Source organism: Malaya genurostris, chromosome 2 (assembly GCF_030247185.1).
Source record: "Malaya genurostris strain Urasoe2022 chromosome 2, Malgen_1.1, whole genome shotgun sequence".
Lineage (NCBI taxonomy): Eukaryota > Metazoa > Arthropoda > Insecta > Diptera > Culicidae > Malaya > Malaya genurostris.
In genome coordinates, this window is record NC_080571.1 from 330973050 (window position 1) to 330998191 (window position 25142).

The window sequence follows — 25142 nt, forward strand, 5'->3', positions numbered from 1 at the left end:
CCTGCTCTAATTAAAAGAATAAAAAATGAGGAGGAAAAGAAAGACATTCAGAGTAAAATCCGACAACAAGAGAAGGCACTGTCTCAGGAAACAAAAGCTAAACAGGAGGCGATAAATAATTGAAACTGAAATTATAAAGATTAAATCAGATCATCCTGATGTGGTTTACCTTAAAGCTTGCCGAGTAAAAAACAACAAAAAAATGTCTTCACTGAAATCTGTTTAATTTTTTGTCGTGAATACGACTTACTTTATTATGGGGTGCCTTTTCAAAATTAGCCATATGGAAGAATGGGCAGAACTTAATCATGAATATCTCGACTTGTAGTAATGGTAGCAACATAATTCTTTCACCATTTCATCAGAAATATGATCAGGAATTTAGGATAATATATTGAACAGTGTGAGATAACCATAAACAAAACAAAAATTAAGTTTTCTCAAACTTTGAAAACAACGCGGAAAACTCTTTACTTTCGCTTGGGTTTTTCGCGCAAGGACGACGATTTTGAGGTAGTCAGGCACATATCTTCAACTGAGTGCGTATAAAAGGGGAACCGTGGTCGAAAATCGATCATTTCTTTTCGTGCGTTCAATGGAAGCAGACGTCGTGAGAGTGAAATCATCAACCAGCAGCGACGGAGAGTGCACCTTCTGCGTGGTTAAAACCTCGAACGCTCAGGTCGCAACTCTCATTTGCTTTTCGGTAGTCGTAACGAAAAGTTCAAGTTTCAGATTTTAGTTCCGCAATATAGGTTTAGAATTCAGAGCCTGCGTGCTAGAACTGGATTCTGGAACTGATTTTAGTTTCGAAATTGTAGTTCTAGAATTGGAACTGGATTCTGAGTCTGTTATTGGTCTTGAACTCAGGGTCCAGTTCTGTATTCCAGATTTCTTCTATTCGGTTCTTTTTAGAACCATAATAATTCTCCTAAAGAATTATGCGAAATTTTACTTTACTGTACTCTATACAACCCATTTTGGTAGTCATGGCGAAAAATCGTCTTCAAGTTTCAGAGATTAGTTCAGAGTCTGCGTGCTGAACTGGATTCTGAAAAATAATTCCGGAACTGATTTCAGTCATTTTTGCAAATCGTGGTAAATCTTGGCATTCTTTTGTTAAATATTACTTCAGCAATACTTAAAAGAGAAATTTACACTAGTTGGAATTACTAAAAAGCTAGCGAATTCGTAATACTTAATGTAACGGCTTAAAAAGTAATTGATTATTCTAGTTTAAAAAGTGAAGAAGTGATGAACTCAAGTTTATAGTACGTTTTTACTAAATCAGGTTTATCAGCCAGCGTTTGTTGTCAACATAATTTCTAAACGAATCAGTTTTAGATACCTCCCTACTGTTTGAATAGTTTAAAAAGCAACCTGCGGAATGAAGCAAACCAAGATAAACACCAAACTTGGGGTAAATAAGACATCGACAAACTGATAGTTCTAAACCTAACCTAAAATATAAACAATCTTGTAGCATAACTCTTACCGGTTTATGAGATAAACATAAAGAAGGACGCACATTAGAGACACTAAACGTAAGTCCAAATTCAGTCTGGAATGTATATTCATTAGAGTTATTATCAATATTGTCAATATATGGATTTAATTTGTCTCTCGATAGGGATTTTTTAACGACGGTGTTGTCGTCACTGGAAATTGTTACCCTGAAATTAAACCAGTTCAAGAAATCGGAAACTTGTCTTTGTATCTCGTTGCAAGTTCGCAACAATGGGCAATATTGGTCAAAACCTGCAAAACAGAAGCGCTACATTTTCTCAGAGACGACTGAGTGAGGTATGACCAACTTAGACTCCAACGATAAAGACGCCTGAATGTCGCCTTTTTGTGTTGTATACCGACTAAAAATTTGTCCCGACAGTTACTTCAGCCTACAGAATAGCTCGGACATGTTACTTGTATGATTCCACACCGTAACTTGTTCTTAGAATAAGTCTAATCGCTTGATACCATTCTGTCGTACTCACGCTTATAAGCTTAATTGTTTTTGGACTGAAAGGTTCAAATAAACTTATCGGAATGTTTCGGATTTCCTTGAAGTGACCCTTTTCTAGGTACTGATTTCGTTATCAATTTAGTCACATCAGGGTTCTTTTAATTTAATCTGTGTGTCCATGGCACTCAGTTATGCGACCTCGACTCGAGTAGTAGCAATATTTGTAAACATTCCGGGATTTCGAATCGGTAGCAACCGTATTGTGAAGTATCCTACCAGATTGATTGAGATTATATCAATGGATCTGGAGAAGTTTGATCTAACAAAGAATGACCTGGAAATCATCGTTGCACGTTATTTCATCGATTCGGAGTTAAAATGGGACATCAATTCGGTCGTGGTGAAGCCGTTTAGCGCGAGTCGTGTCGGATATCTCGGTGATCATTTTGTGCTTGATCTCAATGTGTCTCAAGATAATAATAATGTTCGAAAATTAAGTTTCTTCCTGAAAGTGTTACCTAAAAGGTTACCGCCTCTTACTCGATACTTGGAATCAACCGGAACATTTCGAAAGGAAGTTTACCTACACAGAGATCTACTTCCGAAGTTGTTTTCATTCACCAGATTTGCACCGGAGGCTTATTTTACTAAAAACAACCAACTATTAGTGTTTGAGAATCTTGAATCGAAGCACTTTCGAACAATCAGTAATTCTGGCATGGGTATCTTCGATAAGGCACACTTGGAAAAGGCACTTGAAGTATTGGCCAAACTACACTCCGCTTCACTGATGTTGGAAACGAAAACCGGTCGTACGTTTCCGGAATTGTATCCCGGAGTGTTAGATGAAAATTGTTGGGTTCGCAAGGAAAACAACCCCCGCGTCGAGGAGTTAGAAAATGTAATTACTATTCTTTGCGAGCTGGTGAAAGTGGTCGAACGTGGAAACGAAAACTTAGCGAATATATTGGAAACGTTGCCTCAATTTGTGCTGCAAATTTACGAATTAGTGAAGCCATCGAACATTTTTCGAAACGTTATTTGCCATGGGGATCTTTGGGGTAGTAATCTTATGTTCAAGTATTCGGACGATGGCACACCGTTCGAATGTCTGATCATAGATTTCCAATTCGCCCGTTATGCACCTCCTGCCTATGATGTAAATATGCTGTTGACTTTAACGACCACCGGAGAGTTTCGAAAGCAACATTACTGTGAACTGATAGATTATTACTACAATTGCGTGCGGCGATGCTTTATAGACAATTGTTTATCACCAGAGGAGATCATTCCCGAACGGCAGTTTCTGGAATCTTGCAAGCATTATCGGATATCCGGACTGATCGACAATTTCTTGGTGAATCATGTGACATTGCTACCCAGAAGTTATATTGATCAAACTTTCTCATCTCCGGAGAATTATGCAAAGTTCAGTGGACCGGACAAGGTACGAATGTGCTTGGATGCGTTAAAAAATGATCCGAGTTACAGGACCAGAATGATAGAAATCATTAGGGATCTGGTAGCAGCTTTGTTGTCGAGTGGAATCAAATTTTCTTGCTAGAAGTAAATAGAATTCAGAGAACTAAACATTTCGATTCAATGTTTATGTAATATCTTTACAATTGGTATGAATATTCGAATATATTTCTCTTATTTCGTGATATTTATTAGTTAATTTACATTTTATAAACAACCGAATCAAAAAACTAATTACACCTGGCTTTTATTTGTTGCCAAATAAATAATCAAATGAATAATCGAGTTTTCTCTTTTTTCCCCTATGCAAATAAATGTAAACTGAGGCACAAATCTCCAATTATCAAGGGGAACGTGCCATTTTAGCCAATTTGTTCTCATTCCTGATTTATAACAATAAAGAACTTCAACCAATTCGTCATTCTTAGGGCAGAAATAAATCCGGAAAAGAGCATGACGATATTTCATTCCACTGAAAAATGTAAATCCGAAGTACCAACCAAGTGCAAACAAATTCAACATTCAGCTGCTTTGTATTTGAAAAAAAAGGCGGGTGGGTAATGTTTCAGACATAACTGGAGGACGTGAATACGAATAAAATTGACATGCTTCTTTCACACTTAATGCTGTATACTTCGGTTTGTTGTTCTCTCTCTCTCTCTCACACACACATTAATCTCGCTTTCTTCTATTTACATGTCTTCACCGTCTTTCACTACTCATCTGTCTCATTCTCATTTTTGATCTACATGTCTTCCATTCTCGCTGCTTGCAATATTTCAGTGATCAATCGAAGTCGATGTGAATGGGAAGAGCTTGTGTAAGTTTATTTGACAAGATAAATAATTGAAATTTAAATGTGTAGTCATTACAAATTGTGTTCGTATGCAGAGCCGTAGTGAGGGTGTGGGAAGTGAGCCGACCGCCTCGGGCGCCAACATTCAAGGGGTGCATAAATATGATGGAATAGGTAAAATTTTTCTGTGCAATTAGTTGATTACAAAAATAATTTTGTTTTCCGGGAAAACTAATTAAATTAGATCAAGTTTCAAATTAGTATTATTCATTTATTTACATGGAAGTGTAACTATACAGCCATTTGGAATACAGAACCACCGTTCAGCGACGACCGTAACAATGATTTTTCATAAGCCTGAAACGCTCTCTTCTCGATTCTGGATGTAAACTTGGTCCAACCAAAGAGTAAATTCTAAGAGAGCAAACCTGCGAGTCTCTCGCACGTTGCTCTGCGTTGACGATCGGTCTTGGCGGATTGCGCACTGATATCTTCATGCTGATTGACAAATAAGAGCCATTTAGGAAATTGTATTTTAAATTGATACCATTCCAATTCAATCTAAATATTTCAACAGCATTAAACAGAAGGATAGAGGATGAGTAGGAAAGGAAATGTTGATGCTTTACCTACTTTCCAGAAAGACGACGACTCATCATTCTCTTCCATAGGTGTCGCGAAGCTGGATTTTTGGGTTGATATGAGGACTAGGATTCGCTTAAAACAAGTGATTCGACCATGGGGTAAGATGGAACCAAGAATGAGAAGTTGGGTTTCATCACAATGTGCAAAACGTTTTATTCTCACCGACTACATAATTTCTGTCAAACCAGGAGTCAATCAACAATTCAACACACAGAAGGTCGTTTGCCTACTGCGATCGTGTTTCGAGAGCAATCCTGCGAACCTCTTGAAGAGTAAAAATAAGACTGTCTAAAAACAAAAAAAAAATACTTAGCTTTGGAGTGCGCATTTTAAATGTTTAGCTCGGATAAAAAGGACAATTTTCGTGATTGATTTGCTCATTCTCTTTCCACCATGGGGATTGCCATTCCCGAAAATTTACTATTGGGAGGTCTAAATTTAAGAAAATGTGAGTGTGAGTAGACTTCTGTAAAGACTGTCGCAGAAAGTATGGACGCACTTTGACTTCGCTGTAAATAATTCACAAGACTAAGATATTCAAATTTTATTCGATATACTGATAATATTAGACTACAACAACAGAATATTACTCTCAACATTTGCTACTTAGCCATTGTAGACTAGCTGGCGTACCTTCTTGCGAACGTTCCTCATTAAATTCCGTACAGACTTCTTGGCGACCAGTTTTGACTCTTTTTTCCAATATTTTTCGAACTGTTGAATGCTTTCGGCTGCCGAGACATGTTTCCTAAGATGTGCCTTCATTAATTTGCAATTCATTAATTCCTCAATTGGTCGAAGTTGCGGGAATTTGGTGGATTCATGTCTTTTGGGACGAAAGTGACATTTTTGGTAGTATACCATTCTACCGTTGATTTCGAGTAGTGGCAAGAAGCAAGATCTGGCCAGAAGAAGACAACAGGATCCTTGTGGCTTCGAATCATGGGTAGAAGTTTTTGTAAACATTCCTTGATGTATATTTCGCTGTTCATTGAAGCAGTGGTGATGAAGGGTTTCGAAATCTTACCGTAGCAAAAAATTGCTTGCCAGACCATAGCTTTATTACCAAATTTTTCGACTTCAATCGATGTCTCGGACTGGTTTAACACCATTCTCGCATTGTATAATATTGTAGTCCCGGCAAGGATTTGTAATCGAGTTTCACGTAGGTTTCGTCGTCCATGATTATGCAGTTCAAATTTCCAGCAAGAATCGTATTGTACAGCTTTTGAACCCTCGGCCTGATCGATGCTTCTTGTTTCGGACTACGTTTTGGTTGTTTCTGCTTCTTATAGGTTCGAAGACTCAAACGTTCTTTAGCACGAAGAACATTTGACTTCGAAGTGCCCACTTTTTTTGCCACATCCCGAACTGAAACCTCCTTCTTTTACTCGAACGCATTCAATATACGTTTATCCAACTGAGGGTTAGCCGGAACTTTTTTTCGACCCGTTTTCGGTTTATCCTCAAAGGTGTTATCCTCACCGAACTTCCTGATTGCATTTTGCACGGCTTTTTCACTTACTTCTTCCATTTTTGCTATCTTTCTCAGTGACAGTCCGCGTTCTGTGAACCATTTGTACACAATTTTTCGACGTTGTTCTTCTGAAAGTCCACGCATTTCGAAACAAACTAATGAAAACGAATAAACAACTGCACAAGTGGTTAGAGAAGAGTGTAAACAACAGGACGCAGCCATAAAAATTGACAGATTCTGAACCATTGCGAAATGGCAGCGGTTTTTTTTGCGTCCATACTTTCTGGGACAGTCTTCAATAGGTTTTAGGTCATTTTGAAGCATTCGTAAAGCCTTCTGTACGGACTAGCAACTAGGCAAGATTTTTGCCCTACCATTGGTTTTCAATTGCATCACAACTTACCACACATTTGGATGCATTACCGTAGCATTTGCAGCCATCAAATAAATTTAAAAGTACAAAAAAGAAGAAATAAGAGTAGCTTTTATGATTCATTCTCAGAACACTTGCTTGAGCTTAGACGCAGCGAATCAGATTTATACCAAAGTGACGATGAATCACAAAAAATATTTTTAATAAATCATGCGAAGTGCACTTATTCTAAGACGATAAAAAGCGCGTATTTTTTCTTCAATTCAGAGGAAGCTTCAAAGTCATAAATAACATCTAAGATGGTCTTACTATGAAGTAACGTCCGAATAACTTAAATGCTTATCGTAAAGTAGGTTTCAAAACTTTCATGAATTTTGAATCTGAGCCTGGGATCACAACTCATGTCCAAAACAAACGAAAACCTATTTATTCCTATCAGGAGTTCAGGTCTATAACCCAGGTCCAAAATGCAGGTCTAGAATTCAGATCCCGATTTTCGCTCAAGAATCCAGGTCCATGTTCTGAAACTAGGTTCAGAATTTAGATAAAGAGTGAAGGTTCTGGATTTAGTTTCAGGTTCAAAAACTCTGTCAGGAACTGATCCGGGGTCAGAATTCTACCCCAGAACCAAAGTCCGAATCCAGATTGAAAATCAAATTCCACAATTCAGATGCATAATTCAGGTTCAGGTAAAAAATCTCTCTCAAGAATTTTGGTCCAGAATCTAAGTCCAATATCCAGAATTGAGGTCCACCAGAATTCACATCCAGACTAAGAATACCGGTCCAGAATCGAAGTCCCGATTCTAAGCTCAGAATTCAGATTCTGCACTCAGATCACAAATTCATGCTCAGAGGTTAGGTCAAGTTACTCAATTCAGGTTCAGGTTCTGAGTTTCAATTATAGTACGGAATCCTGGTCTGGTATTTAGATCTTGGCTTAGAATCCATGTACAGAATCCAGGTCCACATTCAGAATCCATATAAATGATTCTGTATCAGGTTCAGAATACAGAATCAGGATCCAAGGTCAGAATGTTTACGATTCTGGTGCATTCTCTGTATCTGTCAAGTTTTTTGAGTAAAAATCATGTCTGGAATCCTGAATCCAACTCCAGAATCCTGCTTCAGATTTAGACCCAAAAGCTTCATCGAGAGCTCAAGACAATAAATCAGGTTCAGATCTAGAATCCAAACCCATGCTCAGTATCCAAGTGTAAATTTCTACCTCAGGTTCAGAATCTCTATCAGAATTCTGGTCAGAAGTTCAGCAAATAGAATTCTGGCGCAGAATCCAGTTACAGAATCTTGGTTAAGGTCTCTGTCAGGAGTTCAGATTAACAATTTAACTCCAGGTCTAGAATCCAGATCCATGTTCCAAATATAACTGAATTCTGCTTCAAGTTCAGAATCCATATTCGGATAAAGAATCTCGTTTAAGAATCCAGGTTCAGATTCAGTATTCTGATCCAGAAACCTTGTTCGATAGTTCAGTATTCTAATCCAGTGTTCAGGACTAGAATCCAAATCTAGATATCGCCTAGTTATTACTGGGTGAGAGGACTTCCGAGTTTTCTAACAATCATAGAACCAAATACTAACAACTGTAATAAACACAGTCATGAACATCTTTGTCACCAAAACATAATTTTTGTCGTAATTTCCCCTGTGAAAAGTCGTCGCTTCAGAGTCGCAAATAAACTGTTTGATTTAAAATGTTTTCGTTTTTGTCTCTCACACAAGAAGTAAAACCAGAACTAGAAATGACTTAATTTTTGCGCGAACTCTTAGAAAATCATGGTGTAATCTACATACGTCACAAGAAAACACGCCTAATGCAGAACTTTTCTCCATTACCCAACGAAAGGACAGTTTGAAATTATGACTGATAAAGTGAAAATAATGAAATCCAAAAACTGCCGTCATAAGCTTTCAGAAACAGTTATAAATCCGTCCGCAACCTTCTGCAATCCGGGGAAACCGCTCTGCCAACTGAAGTATTGTGGATGTTATGATACACAACTCAGAAGACTTCCGGCCAGCAAAAAAAAATTTGGTGTTGGATCTGCTGTGCACGGTCGATTAAGTTCACATTTTAGTTGTTCCCCTGTGATCCAATTTCACACTCAAAAAGTTCATTCCTCTACCAGTCGATCTCACTTTATTTCTCCTGTTGAGCTCCGCATTGCTAACGTTTAATGGTTAGTAGAGGTCTGCAGCCTGTTCCAGTACTTTATATGTGCATTTATTTGTAGTGAGATAAACACCGAAATTCGTCTTAGTATGAGTCCTTTAGCTCCATTCTATCGTACTCACGCTTATCGGCATAATTCTTCTACCAGCTGATTAGGCCAAGCAGCTGACAGGTGCAACTCACTAACACAGTCCATCGGTGGGAAGGTCCAGACGAACTTATCGATTAGTTTTGGTTTCCCTTGCTACCATGGAGCGCCGCTTTCTAGGTAGTGGTTTCATTATCAATTGAGTCACATCAGAGTTTATTTTGTATTATTTGTGGCACTCAGTTATGCGACCTCGAGTCGAGTAGTAGCAATATTTGCAAACATTCCGGGCTTTCGAATCGGTAGCAATCGTATTGTGAAGTATCTTACAAGATTGATTGAGATACTGGCAATGGATCTGGAGAAGTTTGATTTAACAAAGAATGATATGGAAACCATCGTTGCACGTTATTTCATCGATTCGGAGTTAAAATGGGACATCAATTCGGTCGTGGTGAAGCCGTTTAGCGCGAGTCGTGTCGGATATCTCGGTGATCATTTTGTGCTTGATCTCAATGTCTCTCAAGATAATAATAATGTTCGAAGATTAAGTTTCTTCCTGAAAGTGTTACCGAAAACGATACCATCTCTAACTCGGTACTTGGAATCAATCGGAATATTTCGTAAGGAAGTTTGTCTCAACCGAGATCTGTTTCCGAAGTTTTCTTCATTCACCAAATTTGCACCCGAAGCTTATCTGACAAAAAACAACCAATTATTAGTGTTTGAAAATCTTGAACCGAAGCGCTTTCGAACAATCAGTAATTCTGGCATGGGTACCTTCGATAAGGCACACTTGGAAAAGGCACTTGAAGTATTGGCTAAATTGCACTCCGCTTCACTGATGTTGGAAACGAAAACCGGGCGTACGCTTCCGGAACTGTATCCCGGAGTGTTGGATGAAAATTGTTGGATTCGTAAGGAAAACAATCCCCGTGTCGAGGAGTTAGAAAATGCAATTGAAACTCTTTGCGAGCTGGTGAAAGTGGTCGAGCGTGAAAACGAAAACTTAGCGAATATATTGGAAACGTTGCCTCAATTTGTGCTGCAAATTTACGAACTAGTGAAGCCATCGAACATTTTTCGAAACGTTATTTGCCATGGGGATCTTTGGGGTAGTAATCTTATGTTCAAGTATTCGGACGATGGCACACCGTCCGAATGTCTGATCATAGATTTCCAATTCGCCCGTTATGCACCTCCTGCCTATGATGTAAATATGCTGTTGACTTTAACGACCACCGGAGAGTTTCGAAAGCAACATTACTGTGAACTGATAGATTATTACTACAATTGCGTGCGGCGATGCTTTATAGACAATTGTTTATCACCAGAGGAGATCATTCCCGAACGGCAGTTTCTGGAATCTTGCAAGCGTTATCGGATATCCGGATTGATCGATAATTTCTTGATGAATCATGTGACATTGCTACCCAGAAGTTATGTTGATCAAATTTTCTCATCTCCGGAGAACTACACAAATTTTAGTGGACAGGACAAAATACGAATGTGCTTGGATGTGTTGAACAATGATACGAGTTACAGGACCAGAATAACAGGGATTATTAGGGATCTGATTGAGGCTTTGTAATCGAGGGGGATAAGTTTTTCTTGTTACAAGTTGATATAATTCCGAAAACTAAACATTCCGATTCGTTGTTTGTATAGTATTTTTACAATTGTTAATGATGATTATATTCATCTTGTTTTGTGAAATTGTAGTAAGTTTTATACCATTTAATCATACTGAAATAAAATTTTTGGTAAACTTATTGAGTTTAATTATTTCCCACTGGCTGACAGGAATTTTGTTTTCACAAAATTAGGTTTCATGTATTAATTCAAAGTCGTTAACCGTTAACATTGAATCATCTATTGAGTTAGATCTGTTATCTCTGTTCAATGCATTGGATCTACAGATGAGAAGAAGAATTCAGAATTATAATTCTATGGTTAGTTAGTTCATCAATTAGCTCGATCGTTTCCACGAAATTTGGGTAAAACAATAATTCAAAAATTTATATCGTTGTACTAAAAAGAGAACTTTCGTTTTTTATTTTCTTGATTTATAATAACTACATCAATCTTTTGAATATTTGCAGTAGAAACGATGACCGTTTCTTCCAATGAAATCTAATGCTAGTCAACTGGATACTATTGTACACCCTTATCTTTAACCGCAAATAGAAAACAAAAAGTTCTGGTTGTTGATTTGCGTATATTCAAGTAGTTGAAAAATGTGTTGTTTTGAATGCTGTCAAATGCCGGAGCAGCTGAAAGCAAAACAATAATCGCAATAGGAAATCAACATTTTTTTAGTTGAAATCTGTTCGCGTCGCTTCAAAATGTCAATGAAAACAACACCGATGGTTAAAGCGTTTGGAAAAATTATGTCATTCCATGACAAGTGTTTATCGAAAAGCGGTGAAAGTTAACCTTGTTTCAGTTGAAAAAGGCTTGGTGACAAATTAGAAAACGTTTACAGACTTGGTGTTACAAAAATCGTACAAAAATCAAAATCACTCATAGATCAGATCAGTTATGATTTCGTAACGATGATTTATTCCTTGGTTAAGATCACTTGTGATGAAATCAATAGTGATTTTGTATGTACGAGATTAGTGACCTTAATTCTATGAGAAGGTGAACCGCTCACGTAGAGGCTACACGCTACAGGCCGAAATGTGCAGAGATACCAGTGGTAACCTTCTCACGAACGAACGTGAGGTGATCGACAGGTGGAAGCAGTACTATGACGAGCATCTGAACGGCGAAGCACAAGATACAGAGAACGGTACAGGAATCAATCTGGGTGCACGCTCAGCCAACGACAGATTCCCAGCCCCTGATCTGTCGGATATAAGTGAGGAGATCGGCAAGCTGAGGAACAACAAAGCCGCGGGCAATGACCAGTTGCCAGGCGAGCTGCTCAAACATGGAGGAGACGCACTGGCTAGAGCGCTGCACTGAATGATTTCTAGGATTTGGGAGGAGGAGATTCTACTGCAGGAATGGATGGATGGAGTGGTATGTCCCGTCTACAAAAAGGGCGATAAGCTAGACTGTTGCAATTACCGCGCGATCACATTGCTGAACGCCGCCTACAAGGTACTCTCCCAAATCCTTTGCCGTCGTCTATCACCAATAGCTAAGGAATTCGTAGGGCCGTGCCAAGCGGGATTTACTGGAGCCCGCGCCACTACGGATCACATATTCGCGATAAGACAAGTACTCCAGAAGTGTCGTGAATACAACGTACCCACGCATCACCTATTCATTGACTTCAAAGCGGCATACGACACAATCGATCGAGAACAGCTATGGCAGATCATGCACGAATACGTTTTCCCGGATAAACTGACGTGATTGGCCAAAGCAACGATGGATAGAGTGATGTGCTACGTCCGAGTATCTGGGACGCTTTCGAGTCCCTTCGAATCTCGGAGAGGGCTACGTCAAGGTGATGGACTTTCTTGTATCTTGTTCAATATTGCCCTGGAAGATGTGATTCGAAGAGCGAGGATCGACACGAGTGGCACGATTTTCCGAAAGTCCGTACAACTTTTTGGCTTCGCTGACGATATTGATATTGTGACACGCAACCTTGAGAAGATGACGGAAACCTACATCGGACTGAAAGCTGAAGCTAGTCGTATCGGACTGACCATAAATGCGTCGAAAACAAAATACATGAGAGGAAGAGGCTCTAGAGACGAAATACTACGCCTCCCATCACGAATATTGATAGACGGTGACGATATCGAGGTGATTGACGAGTTCGTGTATTTGGGCTCACTGGTGACCGCCGATAATGACACCAGCAGAGAAATTCATAGACGTATTTTGGCAGGGAACCGTGCGTACTTTGGACTCAGAAAAACCCTCCGATCGAGAAAAGTTCGCAACCGCACGAAATTGACCATCTACAAAACGCTCATTAGACCGGTTGTTCTCTATGGCTACGAGACCTGGACTATGTTGGCAGAGGACCAACGCGCCCTCAGTGTTTTCGAAAGAAAGGTACTGAGGACCATCTATGGCGGAGTGCAGATGAAAGACGGAACGTGGAGACGGCGTATGAATCACGAATTGCAACAGCTGCTAGGAGAACCACCTATCGTACGGACAGCTAAAATCGGACGTCTACGATGGGCTGGGCATGTCATAAGGATGTCGGACGACAGCCCAGTGAAAATGGTTCTTGAATCTAATCCGACTGGTACAAGAAGAAGAGGAGCGCAGAAGAATATAACAGTTAATTGTAAAACAAGTTTTCCATGTGTTAAATAGATATTCCTGCAGTATAAATGTTTTAATTTCATCTGAGAATAATGTATTCTAGGACAGTTCATGTCAATGTTATTAAAACCGCTTAACGCTTCCAAATTTGCTGCTAAAGTGAAGTGGTACTATTTGTATTTTTGTCGTGAATACGACTTACTTTACTATGGGGTGCCTTTTCAAAATTTACCCTCTGAGAGAGTGATAAGTTTTTGATCGTGAATATCTCTTGTTGTATCTAACGAATCAACATAATTTTTGCTACATGCCATCGGAAATATGATCACAATTTTATGATAAAATTTTCAGTTGTGTGACATAATCTCAAATAGTTCAAAATTAAACTTTTCTGAAATGTTTGGTATAAACGAGTATCAAAGAGGATAATTCATATGGCGCGTTTGCCTTTCTCGTATTTTGAAAGCTCATAGCTCAGTGATCTGTGGAAGGATTTATATAATCTAACTACCAATAGAATCGAAATTTTTCAACTTAAACGTGTATAGCAAGAGCATTGAAGTATTTCAATAGTACACTATTGAAAAACCTATCTCATTTGACCCATGTCAACACCAGCCAATCAGAACGCGTTCTGAGGAAGAGAAGAAAATAGCTGCTGCTGTACAACAAATCGCTCAAGAAAAATGTTTCCAAAAGTGGTGAATATCGTAGTGAGTTCCTCAATTTGGTCCTTCTGAATGCTAGAAACGAATCCCTACAGCATATTGATAGTCTCTTTCAATAAATTATGCAAATCCGAAATGAAATAATCGACATAAAAATTCTGTATGCGGCTATTTTTATAGCCGTTAGGACCGCCCATTAGTGAAAAAGCTACAAACGAAATCACATAAAAGGAAATCTCTTAACAAAAATTGAATCAGTTTGGATTCTATCGCCACTGCGAGCAGATGTGTTTTGTGTCGTCTGCACAGCTAGTTTCGCTTTCGACAAGAGCGATTACGTCACAGCTGCCAGTCATTTCGATGGATGAAAAAGCAACGTTGGAGAGCATTATAAAAAATCAGCCGTTCTAATGGCTCTAAAATTTTTCTAAAGAACTATTAGGATTTGTTTTTCGCAAATCGCAGGTAATTATCCTCAGTTTAGTGCAAATCAAGAACAATTTGGTTAGATTTGTGCACTTTTCGCTGTGTGAAATTCACAGTAATCGAGATCAAGTGAAGCCTTTTTTTGCGAAAAATGTTCCGAGTTTAATATCGTAGAGAATTACGCAATTTGACCCTTCTGAATGTTAGAAATGAATCCCTACAGCATATTGATAATTTTTTTTCAATAAATTATGCAAATCCGAAATGAAATAATCGACATTGAAATTCTATATGCGGCTATTTTTATAGCCGTTAGGACCGCCCATTAGTGAAAAAGCTACAAACGAAATCACACAAAAGGAAATCTCTTAACAAAAATTGAATCAGTTTGGATTCTATCGCCACTGCGAGCAGATGTGTTTTGTGTCGTCTGCAAAGCTAGTTTCGCTTTCGACAAGAGCGATTACGTCACAGCTGCCAGTCATTTCGATGGATGAAAAAGCAACGTTGGAGAGCATTATAAAAAATCAGCCGTTCTAATGGCTCTAAAATTTTTCTAAAGAACTATTAGGATTTGTTTTTCGCAAATCGCAGGTAATTATCCTCAGTTTAGTGCAAATCAAGAACAATTTGGTTAGATTTGTGCACTTTTCGCTGTGTGAAATTCACAGTAATCGAGATCAAGTGAAGCCTTTTTTTGAGAAAAATGTTCCGAGTTTAATATCGTAGAGAATTCCGCAATTTGACCCTTCTGAATGCTGGAAATTAATCCCTACAGCATATTGATAGTTTTTTTCAAAAAATTTTGCAAATCCGAAATGAAATAATCGACATAAAAATTCTGTATGCGGCTATTTTTATAGCCGTTAGGACCGCCCATTAGTGGAAAAGCTACAAACGAAATCAAATAAAAGGAAATCTCTTAACAAAAATTGAATCAGTTTGGATTCTATCGCCACTGCGAGCAGATGTGTTTTGTGTCGTCTGCACAGCTAGTTTCGCTTTCGACAAGAGCGATTACGTCACAGCTGCCAGTCATTTCGATGGATGAAAAAGCAACGTTGGAGAGCATTATAAAAAATCAGCCGTTCTAATGGCTCTAAAATTTTTCTAAAGAACTATTAGGATTTGTTTTTCGCAAATCGCAGGTAATTATCCTCAGTTTAGTGCAAATCAAGAACAATTTGGTTAGATTTGTGCACTTTTCGCTGTGTGAAATTCACAGTAATCGAGATCAAGTGAAGCCTTTTTTTGCGAAAAATGTTCCGAGTTTAATATCGTAGAGAATTACGCAATTTTACCCTTCTGAATGCTGGAAATGAATCCCTACAGCATATTGATAGTTTTTTTTCAATAAATTATGCAAATCCGAAATGAAATAATCGACATAAAAATTCTGTATGCGGCTATTTTTATAGCCGTTAGGACCGCCCATTAGTGAAAAAGCTACAAACGAAATCACATAAAGGAAACTCTTAACAAAAATTGAATCAGTTTGGATTCTATCGCCACTGCGAGCAGATGTGTTTTGTGTCGTCTGCACAGTGAATCCCTACAGCATATTGATAGTTTTTTTTCAATAAATTATGCAAATCCGAAATGAAATAATCGACATAAAAATTCTGTATGCGGCTATTTTTATAGCCGTTAGGACCGCCCATTAGTGAAAAAGCTACAAACGAAATCACATAAAGGAAACTCTTAACAAAAATTGAATCAGTTTGGATTCTATCGCCACTGCGAGCAGATGTGTTTTGTGTCGTCTGCAAAGCTAGTTTCGCTTTCGACAAGAGCGATTACGTCACAGCTGCCAGTCATTTCGATGGATGAAAAAGCAACGTTGGAGAGCATTATAAAAAATCAGCCGTTCTAATGGCTCTAACATTTTTCTAAAGAACTATTAGGATTTGTTTTTCGCAAACCGCAGGTAATTATCCTCAGTTTAGTGCAAATCAAGAACAATTTGGTTAGATTTGTGCACTTTTCGCTGTGTGAAATTCACAGTAATCGAGATCAAGTGAAGCTTTTTTTTGCGAAAAATGTTCCGAGTTTAATATCGTAGAGAATTACGCAATTTGTCCCTTCTGAATGCTGGAAATGAATCCCTACAGCATATTGATAGTTTTTTTTCAATAAATTATGCAAATCCGAAATGAAATAATCGACATAAAAATTCTGTATGCGGCTATTTTTATAGCCGTTAGGACCGCCCATTAGTGAAAAAGCTACAAACGAAATCACATAAAGGAAACTCTTAACAAAAATTGAATCAGTTTGGATTCTATCGCCACTGCGAGCAGATGTGTTTTGTGTCGTCTGCACAGTGAATCCCTACAGCATATTGATAGTTTTTTTTCAATAAATTATGCAAATCCGAAATGAAATAATCGACATAAAAATTCTGTATGCGGCTATTTTTATAGCCGTTAGGACCGCCCATTAGTGAAAAAGCTACAAACGAAATCACATAAAGGAAACTCTTAACAAAAATTGAATCAGTTTGGATTCTATCGCCACTGCGAGCAGATGTGTTTTGTGTCGTCTGCAAAGCTAGTTTCGCTTTCGACAAGAGCGATTACGTCACAGCTGCCAGTCATTTCGATGGATGAAAAAGCAACGTTGGAGAGCATTATAAAAAATCAGCCGTTCTAATGGCTCTAACATTTTTCTAAAGAACTATTAGGATTTGTTTTTCGCAAACCGCAGGTAATTATCCTCAGTTTAGTGCAAATCAAGAACAATTTGGTTAGATTTGTGCACTTTTCGCTGTGTGAAATTCACAGTAATCGAGATCAAGTGAAGCTTTTTTTTGCGAAAAATGTTCCGAGTTTAATATCGTAGAGAATTACGCAATTTGTCCCTTCTGAATGCTGGAAATGAATCCCTACAGCATATTGATAGTTTTTTTTTTTCAATAAATTTGCAAATGCGAAATAAAATAATCGACATTAATATTCTGTATGCGACTATTTTTATAGCCGTTAGGACCGCCCATTAGTGAAAATGCTACAAACGAAATCACGTAAAAGAAAGCTCCTAACAAAAATCTAATCAGTTTGGATTCTATCGCCAATGCGAGCAGATGTATTTTGTGCCGTTTGCAAAGCTAGTTTCGCTTCCGATAAGAGTGATTACGTCACAGCTGCCAGTCATTTCGATGGATGAATAAGCATCGTTGGAAAGCATTAAACAAAATCAGCCGTTCTAATGGCTCTAAAAGTTTTCTAAAGAACTATTAGGATTTGTTGTTCACAAATCGAAGGTAATTATCCTCTGTTTAGTGCCAATCAAGAACAGTTTGGTTAGATTTGTGCACTTTTCGCTGTGTGAAATTCACAGTAATCGAGATCAAGTGAAGTCTTCTTTGTTTTTGCGAAAAATGTGGAAAAGGGGAATGCTTGCATAATTCATACAATTGATCAACTATTTGATATTCGGAAGTGTTAAGGAACATGTCATTTGTTTTCGTATTCACGACATCCAGTTATGTCTCTGACATTACCCACCCGCCTTTTTTGAAAGTGTATCTGTAGCATTAGGTTTACCAGCGAGCCATTCTGCAAGTGAAGGAAAAATTTCCTAATTTTCTGTGACCATTTTTCTGGTGAGTTCCCTTTTGAGAATTGCAATCTTTTGGTTCGTTTCTATATCCTTTGTGAGTTTAGTGATAAAGATATAAGCAGTTAATTAGGTAAAATTTTGTTGTTCAAGCAGTGAACGATTAGCTGCCCCTCGAAGAGGCTAACAGTAAAAACTATTTATTGCAATTGGCGTCTTAGGTTCAAGTAACTGAATAATTGGTTGAAACAACTAAGACATTTTTTTGCTTTCATGCATACAAGTAACTTTGCTGGGATTGTGTCTTTGCTCAATTTCACGAGTGACATCTCATTGAAACGTTTCATTGTTCGCTCAGGGTGTTTGGCATTGCTCAACTGAAACGTTTCATTCCTCGTATGTGGTGCGTGTCTTTGCTAAGCTGCCAGCAGGATAAATAAAAGGCGGGTGGGTAATGTCAGAGACATAACTGGATGTCGTGAATACGAAAACAACTGACATGTTCCTTAACACTTCCGAATATCAATTAGTTGATCAATTGTATGATTTATGCAAGCATTCCCCTTTTCCAAATTTTTCGCAAAAACAAAGAAGGCTTCACTTGATCTCGATTACTGTGAATTTCACACAGCGAAAAGTGCACAAATCTAACCAACCTAATAGTTCTTCAGAAAACTTTTAGAGCCATTAGAACGGCTGATTTGGTGTAATGCTCTCCACCGTTGCTTTTTCATCCATGCAAATGACTGGCAGCTGTGACGTAATCGCTTTTGTCCGAAGCGAAACTAGCTTTGCAAACGGCACAAAATACATCTGTTCGCATTGGCGATAGAATCCAAACTGATTAAATTTTTGTTAGGAGCTTTCTTTCACGTGATTTCGTTTGTAGCTTTTTCACTAATGGGCGGTCCTAACGGCTATAAAAATAGCAGCATACAGAATTTTAATGTCGATTATTTCATTTCGGATTTGCATAATTTATTGAAAGCAACTATCAATATGCTGTAGGGATGCGTTTCTAGCATTCAGAAGGACCAAATTGAGGAACTCACTACGATATTCACCACTTTTCGGAACATTTTTCTCGAACAATTTGTTGTACAGCAGCAGATATTTTGTTCTCTTCCTCAGAACGCGTTCTGATTGGCTGGTGTTGACATGGGTCAAATGAGACAGGTTTTTCAATAGTGTACTATTGAAATATCTCAATGCTTTTGCTATACACGTTTAGGTTGAAAAAAAAAAAATCGATTCTTTTGGTAGTTAGATTATATAAATCCTTCCACAGATCACTGAGCTATGAGCTTTCAAAATACGAGAAAGGTAAACGCGCCTTATGAATTATCTTCTTTGATACTCGTTTATACCAAACATTTCAGAAAAGTTTAATTTTGAACTATTTGAGATTATGTCACACAACTGAAAATTTTATCATAAAATCGTGATCATATTCCCGACGGCGTGTAGCAAAAATTATGTTGATTCGTTAGATACAACAAGAGATATTCACGATCAAAAACTTATCACTCTCAGAGGGTAAATTTTGAAAAGGCACCGCATAGTAAAGTAAGTCGTATTCACGACGAAAAATGACAGATTAGTTAAAACAACAGTCGATCAGCTGTACCAAATTTTAACCAATAAAAATCAGAAAAACAACTAATATTTTAGTTGTTTTGCGATCGCTGGCTTTTCCGTGTGGCGACGAGCAGCCATGGACCGAGTTATGTGGAGACATATGCTTGACACAGCAAAGGACACCCCAGGCCTATAGCTGTTAGGTAAGGTAAGTAAGTGATCTTAAGATCAGCAGTGATCGGTGGTTTTTCTAGTCCTGTTAATAACTAATGATATTACTTGTCAACATAAAATAATGTTTATATTGGAACAACGATACTTATTTCAAATAGATCATGACGTATATCAGTAAGTATATTTTGATTATTATCGCAAATCAATAACATTGTTCGAGTTGATTCAACTAATTGCAATGTCTAAAACGACTAAAACCGATTTGTTTTTCAACTAACAGAATTTTGTTCCAATAACAACGCCAGTTATTCTAACTAAAATATTTGTTGAAATTGAAAGGTATGTGTCCTCACTAATTGACAGCATTTTTTTTCAACCAATTAAATTAGTTGTTTCAACCATCGTTTCTACTAATCGAAAAACAAAAATGGCAGTTTAGTTAAAACAACAATCGATTAGTTGTACCAAATTTTAACCAATCAAATTCAGAAAATCTACTAATATTCTTGGCTCCTGGAAATTTTTTCTGGCTACCTAGAGTTTCATTGATTCAAGGCTTCAGTCTTTTTCAAGGCTATACAAATAGTGATATTAGAGCGACTAAGAAATTAATCAGCCTTTTTTAAGGCTAACTATTCAAAGAACTATTCTTCGCGAACTAATCAGTCTTTATCAAGACTTTTCCAAACTAGGAGTCTAATCGAAGACTAATTTAGTCTAGTTAAATTAATTTAAAATTTCATTCATTTCAAAAATGCCTGCGTCCAACCGGAAAGGCAACAAGCCTAAGGCTAAAAATAATTCAATACGAAATAAATCACAATCCGTTATTCAACATTTTCCTAATAACATTCACGATCTTATAGAATCTGAATGTAAAAATAAAAGACAACGGACGGATTTCCCTTCCGTTGATCCTATGCCGTCTAACAATATTTACGAGATTCTTCCTGAAACCGATTGTAGCGACATAGAAGAAAATTCTTCAAAAATTCCCAAAATGGACGCTTGTCGTTCTGGGAAGAAACAACAATCTATGCCACCAGTGACGAGCTTTCTAATTTTTTCCCGGAAGTAAAAGTCTCATTTCAATTCGGACGAAGAGGAGAATGTCGAGTCTTGGTTGATGGATTGGAAGATTACGAACATCTTATCCGATATTTGTCCGAGAAACATCATAGCTTTTATTCATATGATATAAAATCAGACAGATCCTTCAAGGCTGTCTTGAAAGGCTTATCAAATGATCAAAGTACTGATGAAATTAAAAATAAACTAAAAGAATTGCTTGGTTTTTTTCCTTCCTAAGTAATACTTATGAAAAAAAGAGCGAATGTTACTTCTAAACTACGCTCTGGAATTTCCAATGAACTTTACTCAATACACTTCAATCGAAGTGATGTAAACAATTTGAAAACTTTAGAAAAAGTACGTTTCATTTCCCACATTAAAATCCATTGGGAACATTATAAACGGCATAATCGTATTGCAAACTTAACGCAATGTCGTCGTTGCCAAAGCTTCGGCCATGGAACCAAAAACTGTCATATGGATATACGGTGTTTGAATTGTGCTTAATCGCATTTGAAAGACGTATGAATGTAACCACTGATAAATTTTCATGTTCAAATTGCGATGGAAATCATAAATCCAATTATTTGAAATGTCCTGTCATGGAAAAAAAATTAAACGCTCGTTCGCTTAGACAACAAGTCAAATCGACGACCTTAAATTTACAGAACATTACTAAAAAATCAAAAAACCGTTACAAATGCCACGTCTAAAACTAGAAGAATCTAAGGCACTTAATTCTTCGAATTTAAAACAAAAAACAGGTACGCCTTCCAATTCGTCTTCTAACGAAAACAGTTTATTGACAGATAGATCAACCTCGTTATCATCTTCTTCTAATGACAGTTACGCTTTGGTAACAGGTAGAGAAATACCTCTTAATTCTTCTAATGTAAATAATCAAAACACAGGAACGCCTTTCAGTTCATCTTCTAACGAAAACAATTTATTAATAGGTAGATCGGTCAAATCATCTTCTTCTAATGGTAGTCTACCTACTAATATTCCTTCAATGTAATTCGCTTCTTTAAACGAAGTCGATTTAGGCGATATAACTGAAAATAAAATGATCTACCTACAAAATCAACTTTTTCAATTGATCATCCGAATGAATTCGACTTCATCACTTTTTGAAGCATTTCAAATCGGATGGCAATTTGCAAATAATATTATAATGAATTTAAAATTTAACAGTGATGTTAAATAATTATTTGAATATTTTAAATTGGAATGCTCGATCTTTGAAATCGAGTGAAGATAAATTTTAAAATTTTCTCAAAGTTCACAAAATTCATATTGCCATTGTGACAGAAACTTTTCTTGAACCAAATGTCAAATTGAAAAGCAATCCACATTATGTGGTTCATCGATTTGACAGGTTTACTGGAATGGGTGGTGGAGTTAGGATTTTTGTCCAACGGCAAATTAAACATCTAATTTTACCTTCTTTCAATACTAAAGTTATTGAAAGCTTGGGAATCCAAGTTGAAATCATTCATGGAATTTATTTCATCACTGGAGCATATTTTCTTTAAAGGCGATTTGCAAAAACTCACAAGATATCGACCGAAATTTTTCGTAATAGGGGGCTTAAATGCTAAGAATGTCCAGTGGAATTGTAGCCAAAATAACAGTAATGGTAAAATACTTCATAATCAACTCTTCACAGTTCTTCATCCCAGTAATCCGACTGGTTTCTCTTCCGTGAAAAACCCGTCTACAATTGATCAGGTTCTAACGGATCAAAGTCACATTTGTAGTGAAAATCTCCAGTTCTATTTTTTCCCGATTCAGGCAGGCTATGGGAGCATAGAACTTTTCATTTGAGTCTGAGTTTGCGAAAATCGGCTAGCCACTCAGCCCTTTTCAGTTGAATCAAACCACAATTGTTATTGTAACTATATCAATATTTGTTCTATATTTTTTCTGCGTGCACCCGGATATAAAACGGGTTTTGTTTTTAAGTAAAAAATGTTCACTAATTAATTTCAATTGCGTGTTCTATATACGTTTTGTAAGATAGTCCAAATTCGCATTTTTTCTGAAAAAAAATGCAGAAAAAATAAGTATAAGACACTTAAATCACGTTTGTTTATATTTACTTGACATATAATGGCGAAGTGTTATGCTAAAGATAAAACCAATCGGCTATTAAAAATATGTATTTCCTTCAAATTAGTGTTAGTAGAACTTTTCCAAAAATTAGAGAATGTTTGCAGATTCGAACTCGAGCTCAGGGGAACGTAAGATTATAAGAGACAAATTTATTCAGATTCGACTTACTATACTTAAATATTAATACAATTTACCAAAAAAAGTCACAGCGTTAATCAACATAATTTTGGGTGTACGAAAAAACAATCATGATATGATTAACTCCACTCAACATAATAACATCCTGCTATCAGTAACATGATACGGTCAGTCAGTCAGTCAGTCAGTCACTTACGAACATCGCACCACGTTGTACGGGGCCCTTTCCGAACTGACTTCGGTACAAAGCAGAATGACGATGGCCAATCACAATCAGCAACAAATCAACGAGTATCGAGAGGTAATTAGTGCAGAAGAATGTGTGCAGATCGTTCGGAACTCGCAGCAGATCGAAAAAGCAACGATTGTGAACTATAAAGTGAACAAAATTCCCGGCCACATAGGATTCCTTGGAGAATATTTTCAGCTGGAAGTCACGATAGAGGTGAGATGAGATCAATTGGTTTTTCAATTTTTATTATGTTTATTCCCCTGATTCAGAATAATGGATCAAGAACGTATGAGCGTTACTTTCTCAAATCGCTCCCGCTCGCGGATGAAAACCAACGAAAGATGATGGAAGAATTGGGATTTTTTCGGAAGGAAGCCCAAGTGTACTCTAGAATATTATCCGCCTTGGGCCACAATCAGGAACCTTCGAAATGGCGTCCAGATTGTTATCTCGTTCGAGATGATTTGATCGTACTGGAGGACTTGACATGGCGAAGCGGTTACAGCATGGTCCATCATACGAAACCTCTAGAAAGCAAGCATTTAAATTTGGTACTGGAAGCGATAGCACAGATGCATGCTGTTTCGCTCAACTATGAGTTCAACGTCATCGCTGGACAAAGACTGGATGAGTTATATGGCGATATACTTTATGAGACGACAATTCTGAAAGATATCAGCTGGTTTAAGGCGGGCCTTAGCGTAACAGTTGCATCATTACCATCGTTATCTTTGGCGTTAAATTTATTCTGATTTCAGGCTATAAAGGCAATGGCTTTAAACGGAACTAAATACTGCAAAGATCCTGTCAGGAAGCAACTTATGGAGCAGGAATTAGATAACAAACTAAGCCGGATATTCGATGTGATTAAGCCAACAACAGAATTCCAGAGTGTTCTAGTGCATCGTGATATTTGGCACAATAATTTGATGTTTCGCTTTGCAAAGGATCCGGTCACGAAAACCGACATCGTGGATGAACCCGAATCATGCGTTGTGTTGGATTTCCAAATATGCCGCTATCTGCCACCGGCGATTGACGTTCTTCTGGCGATTTATCTTACGACCAGGAGATTCCACCGGGGACAACATTTTGACGATTATGTTAAATTTTACTATCGCTCGTTCTGCCGCAAGCTGAACCAGTTTGGTTTGAACGCGGAAAAGATTCTGAACTGGGAACAGTTTGAAAGGAGCATAAGCCACTACAAAATTGTCGGACATGTTTTTGCTTGCGTGTACCTTGCATTAACCAACATGCCGGAAAATGTGCTGGACGACCTCCACCGAAATGATCCGGAGCTGTATCACCACTACTGTAACGTCAATAGAGACGAGTTTGTGTTGAAATACTTACGCGAAGATGAGTTTTACCGTGAAACGATGGTGGAATGCATCGAAGAGATTCTGGAGTTCTTTTTCGGGTTTTGAACGGAAGAACAAGTTGGGAAAAATTTCTGACGAAACAATTTAAGATTGAGTTATATTTCGTTCAATTCAATCTTGTCAACTAGCAAATCTATTAAACTACTTTCTAACCCGTCGAACATCGTCACACGAGTTCCAGACGTTTTCGGCTCTTATTGCACCTATCATATTAATTGAATGTACGTACTTCTTGAACTAAGGGTTTCTTTTGGTTAAATCAACTGAATTTAAGGATCAAATGAAACCAAGTTTCCTGGTGTTAGATATTTGTGTATTGCGTACTTCATATTTGATTACGTACTTAAAATACTCCATAAAAATGAAGATGGTACAACTTCTTGCACTTTCAATGGATAGTATGGATATCAATGGATACAATCAAAGTTAATTTTTAAATTATGAAGGTGAAGGTTATAGGTAACAATAGTTGTAGATCATTCTAGCTTGTTGATGTAAGGCCCCTGCTTTGAATATATGATATACGAAATACCATTAAAAATTA

General features: G+C 37.5%; 3 protein-coding genes across 3 annotated transcripts; all 3 read left to right on the top strand.

Annotated features, from left to right (window-relative positions):
* Window positions 1–2261: 2261 nt before the first annotated feature.
* On the top strand, window positions 2262–3527 carry LOC131429341 (uncharacterized). The gene has a single exon (XM_058593415.1). It carries the CDS (start codon window positions 2262–2264, stop codon window positions 3525–3527), a length of 1266 nt encoding a protein of 421 aa, XP_058449398.1.
* Window positions 3528–9180: 5653 nt separating this feature from the next.
* On the top strand, window positions 9181–10786 carry LOC131431551 (uncharacterized). The gene has a single exon (XM_058597334.1). It carries the CDS (start codon window positions 9367–9369, stop codon window positions 10603–10605), a length of 1239 nt encoding a protein of 412 aa, XP_058453317.1. The 5' UTR covers window positions 9181–9366; the 3' UTR covers window positions 10606–10786.
* A 12001-nt stretch (window positions 10787–22787) lies between these two features.
* LOC131431554 (uncharacterized) lies at window positions 22788–25142 on the top strand. The gene is made up of 3 exons (XM_058597336.1): window positions 22788–23426; window positions 23483–23914; window positions 23972–25142. The coding sequence occupies exons 1-3, from the start codon at window positions 23235–23237 to the stop codon at window positions 24641–24643; spliced, it is 1296 nt and encodes a 431-aa protein (XP_058453319.1). The 5' UTR covers window positions 22788–23234; the 3' UTR covers window positions 24644–25142.

What these genes read in the sequence shown, in the direction of transcription:
- LOC131429341 (XM_058593415.1), top strand. Translation starts at nt 2,262, where the DNA reads ATGGATCTGGAGAAGTTTGATCTAACAAAGAATGACCTGGAAATCATC.
- LOC131431551 (XM_058597334.1), top strand. Translation starts at nt 9,367, where the DNA reads ATGGATCTGGAGAAGTTTGATTTAACAAAGAATGATATGGAAACCATC.
- LOC131431554 (XM_058597336.1), top strand. Translation starts at nt 23,235, where the DNA reads ATGACGATGGCCAATCACAATCAGCAACAAATCAACGAGTATCGAGAG. An exon ending in AGCTGGAAGTCACGATAGAG is followed by an intron (nt 23,427 to 23,482) that starts GTGAGATGAGAT and finishes CCCCTGATTCAG; the next exon opens with AATAATGGATCAAGAACGTA. An exon ending in GGTTTAAGGCGGGCCTTAGC is followed by an intron (nt 23,915 to 23,971) that starts GTAACAGTTGCA and finishes TTCTGATTTCAG; the next exon opens with GCTATAAAGGCAATGGCTTT.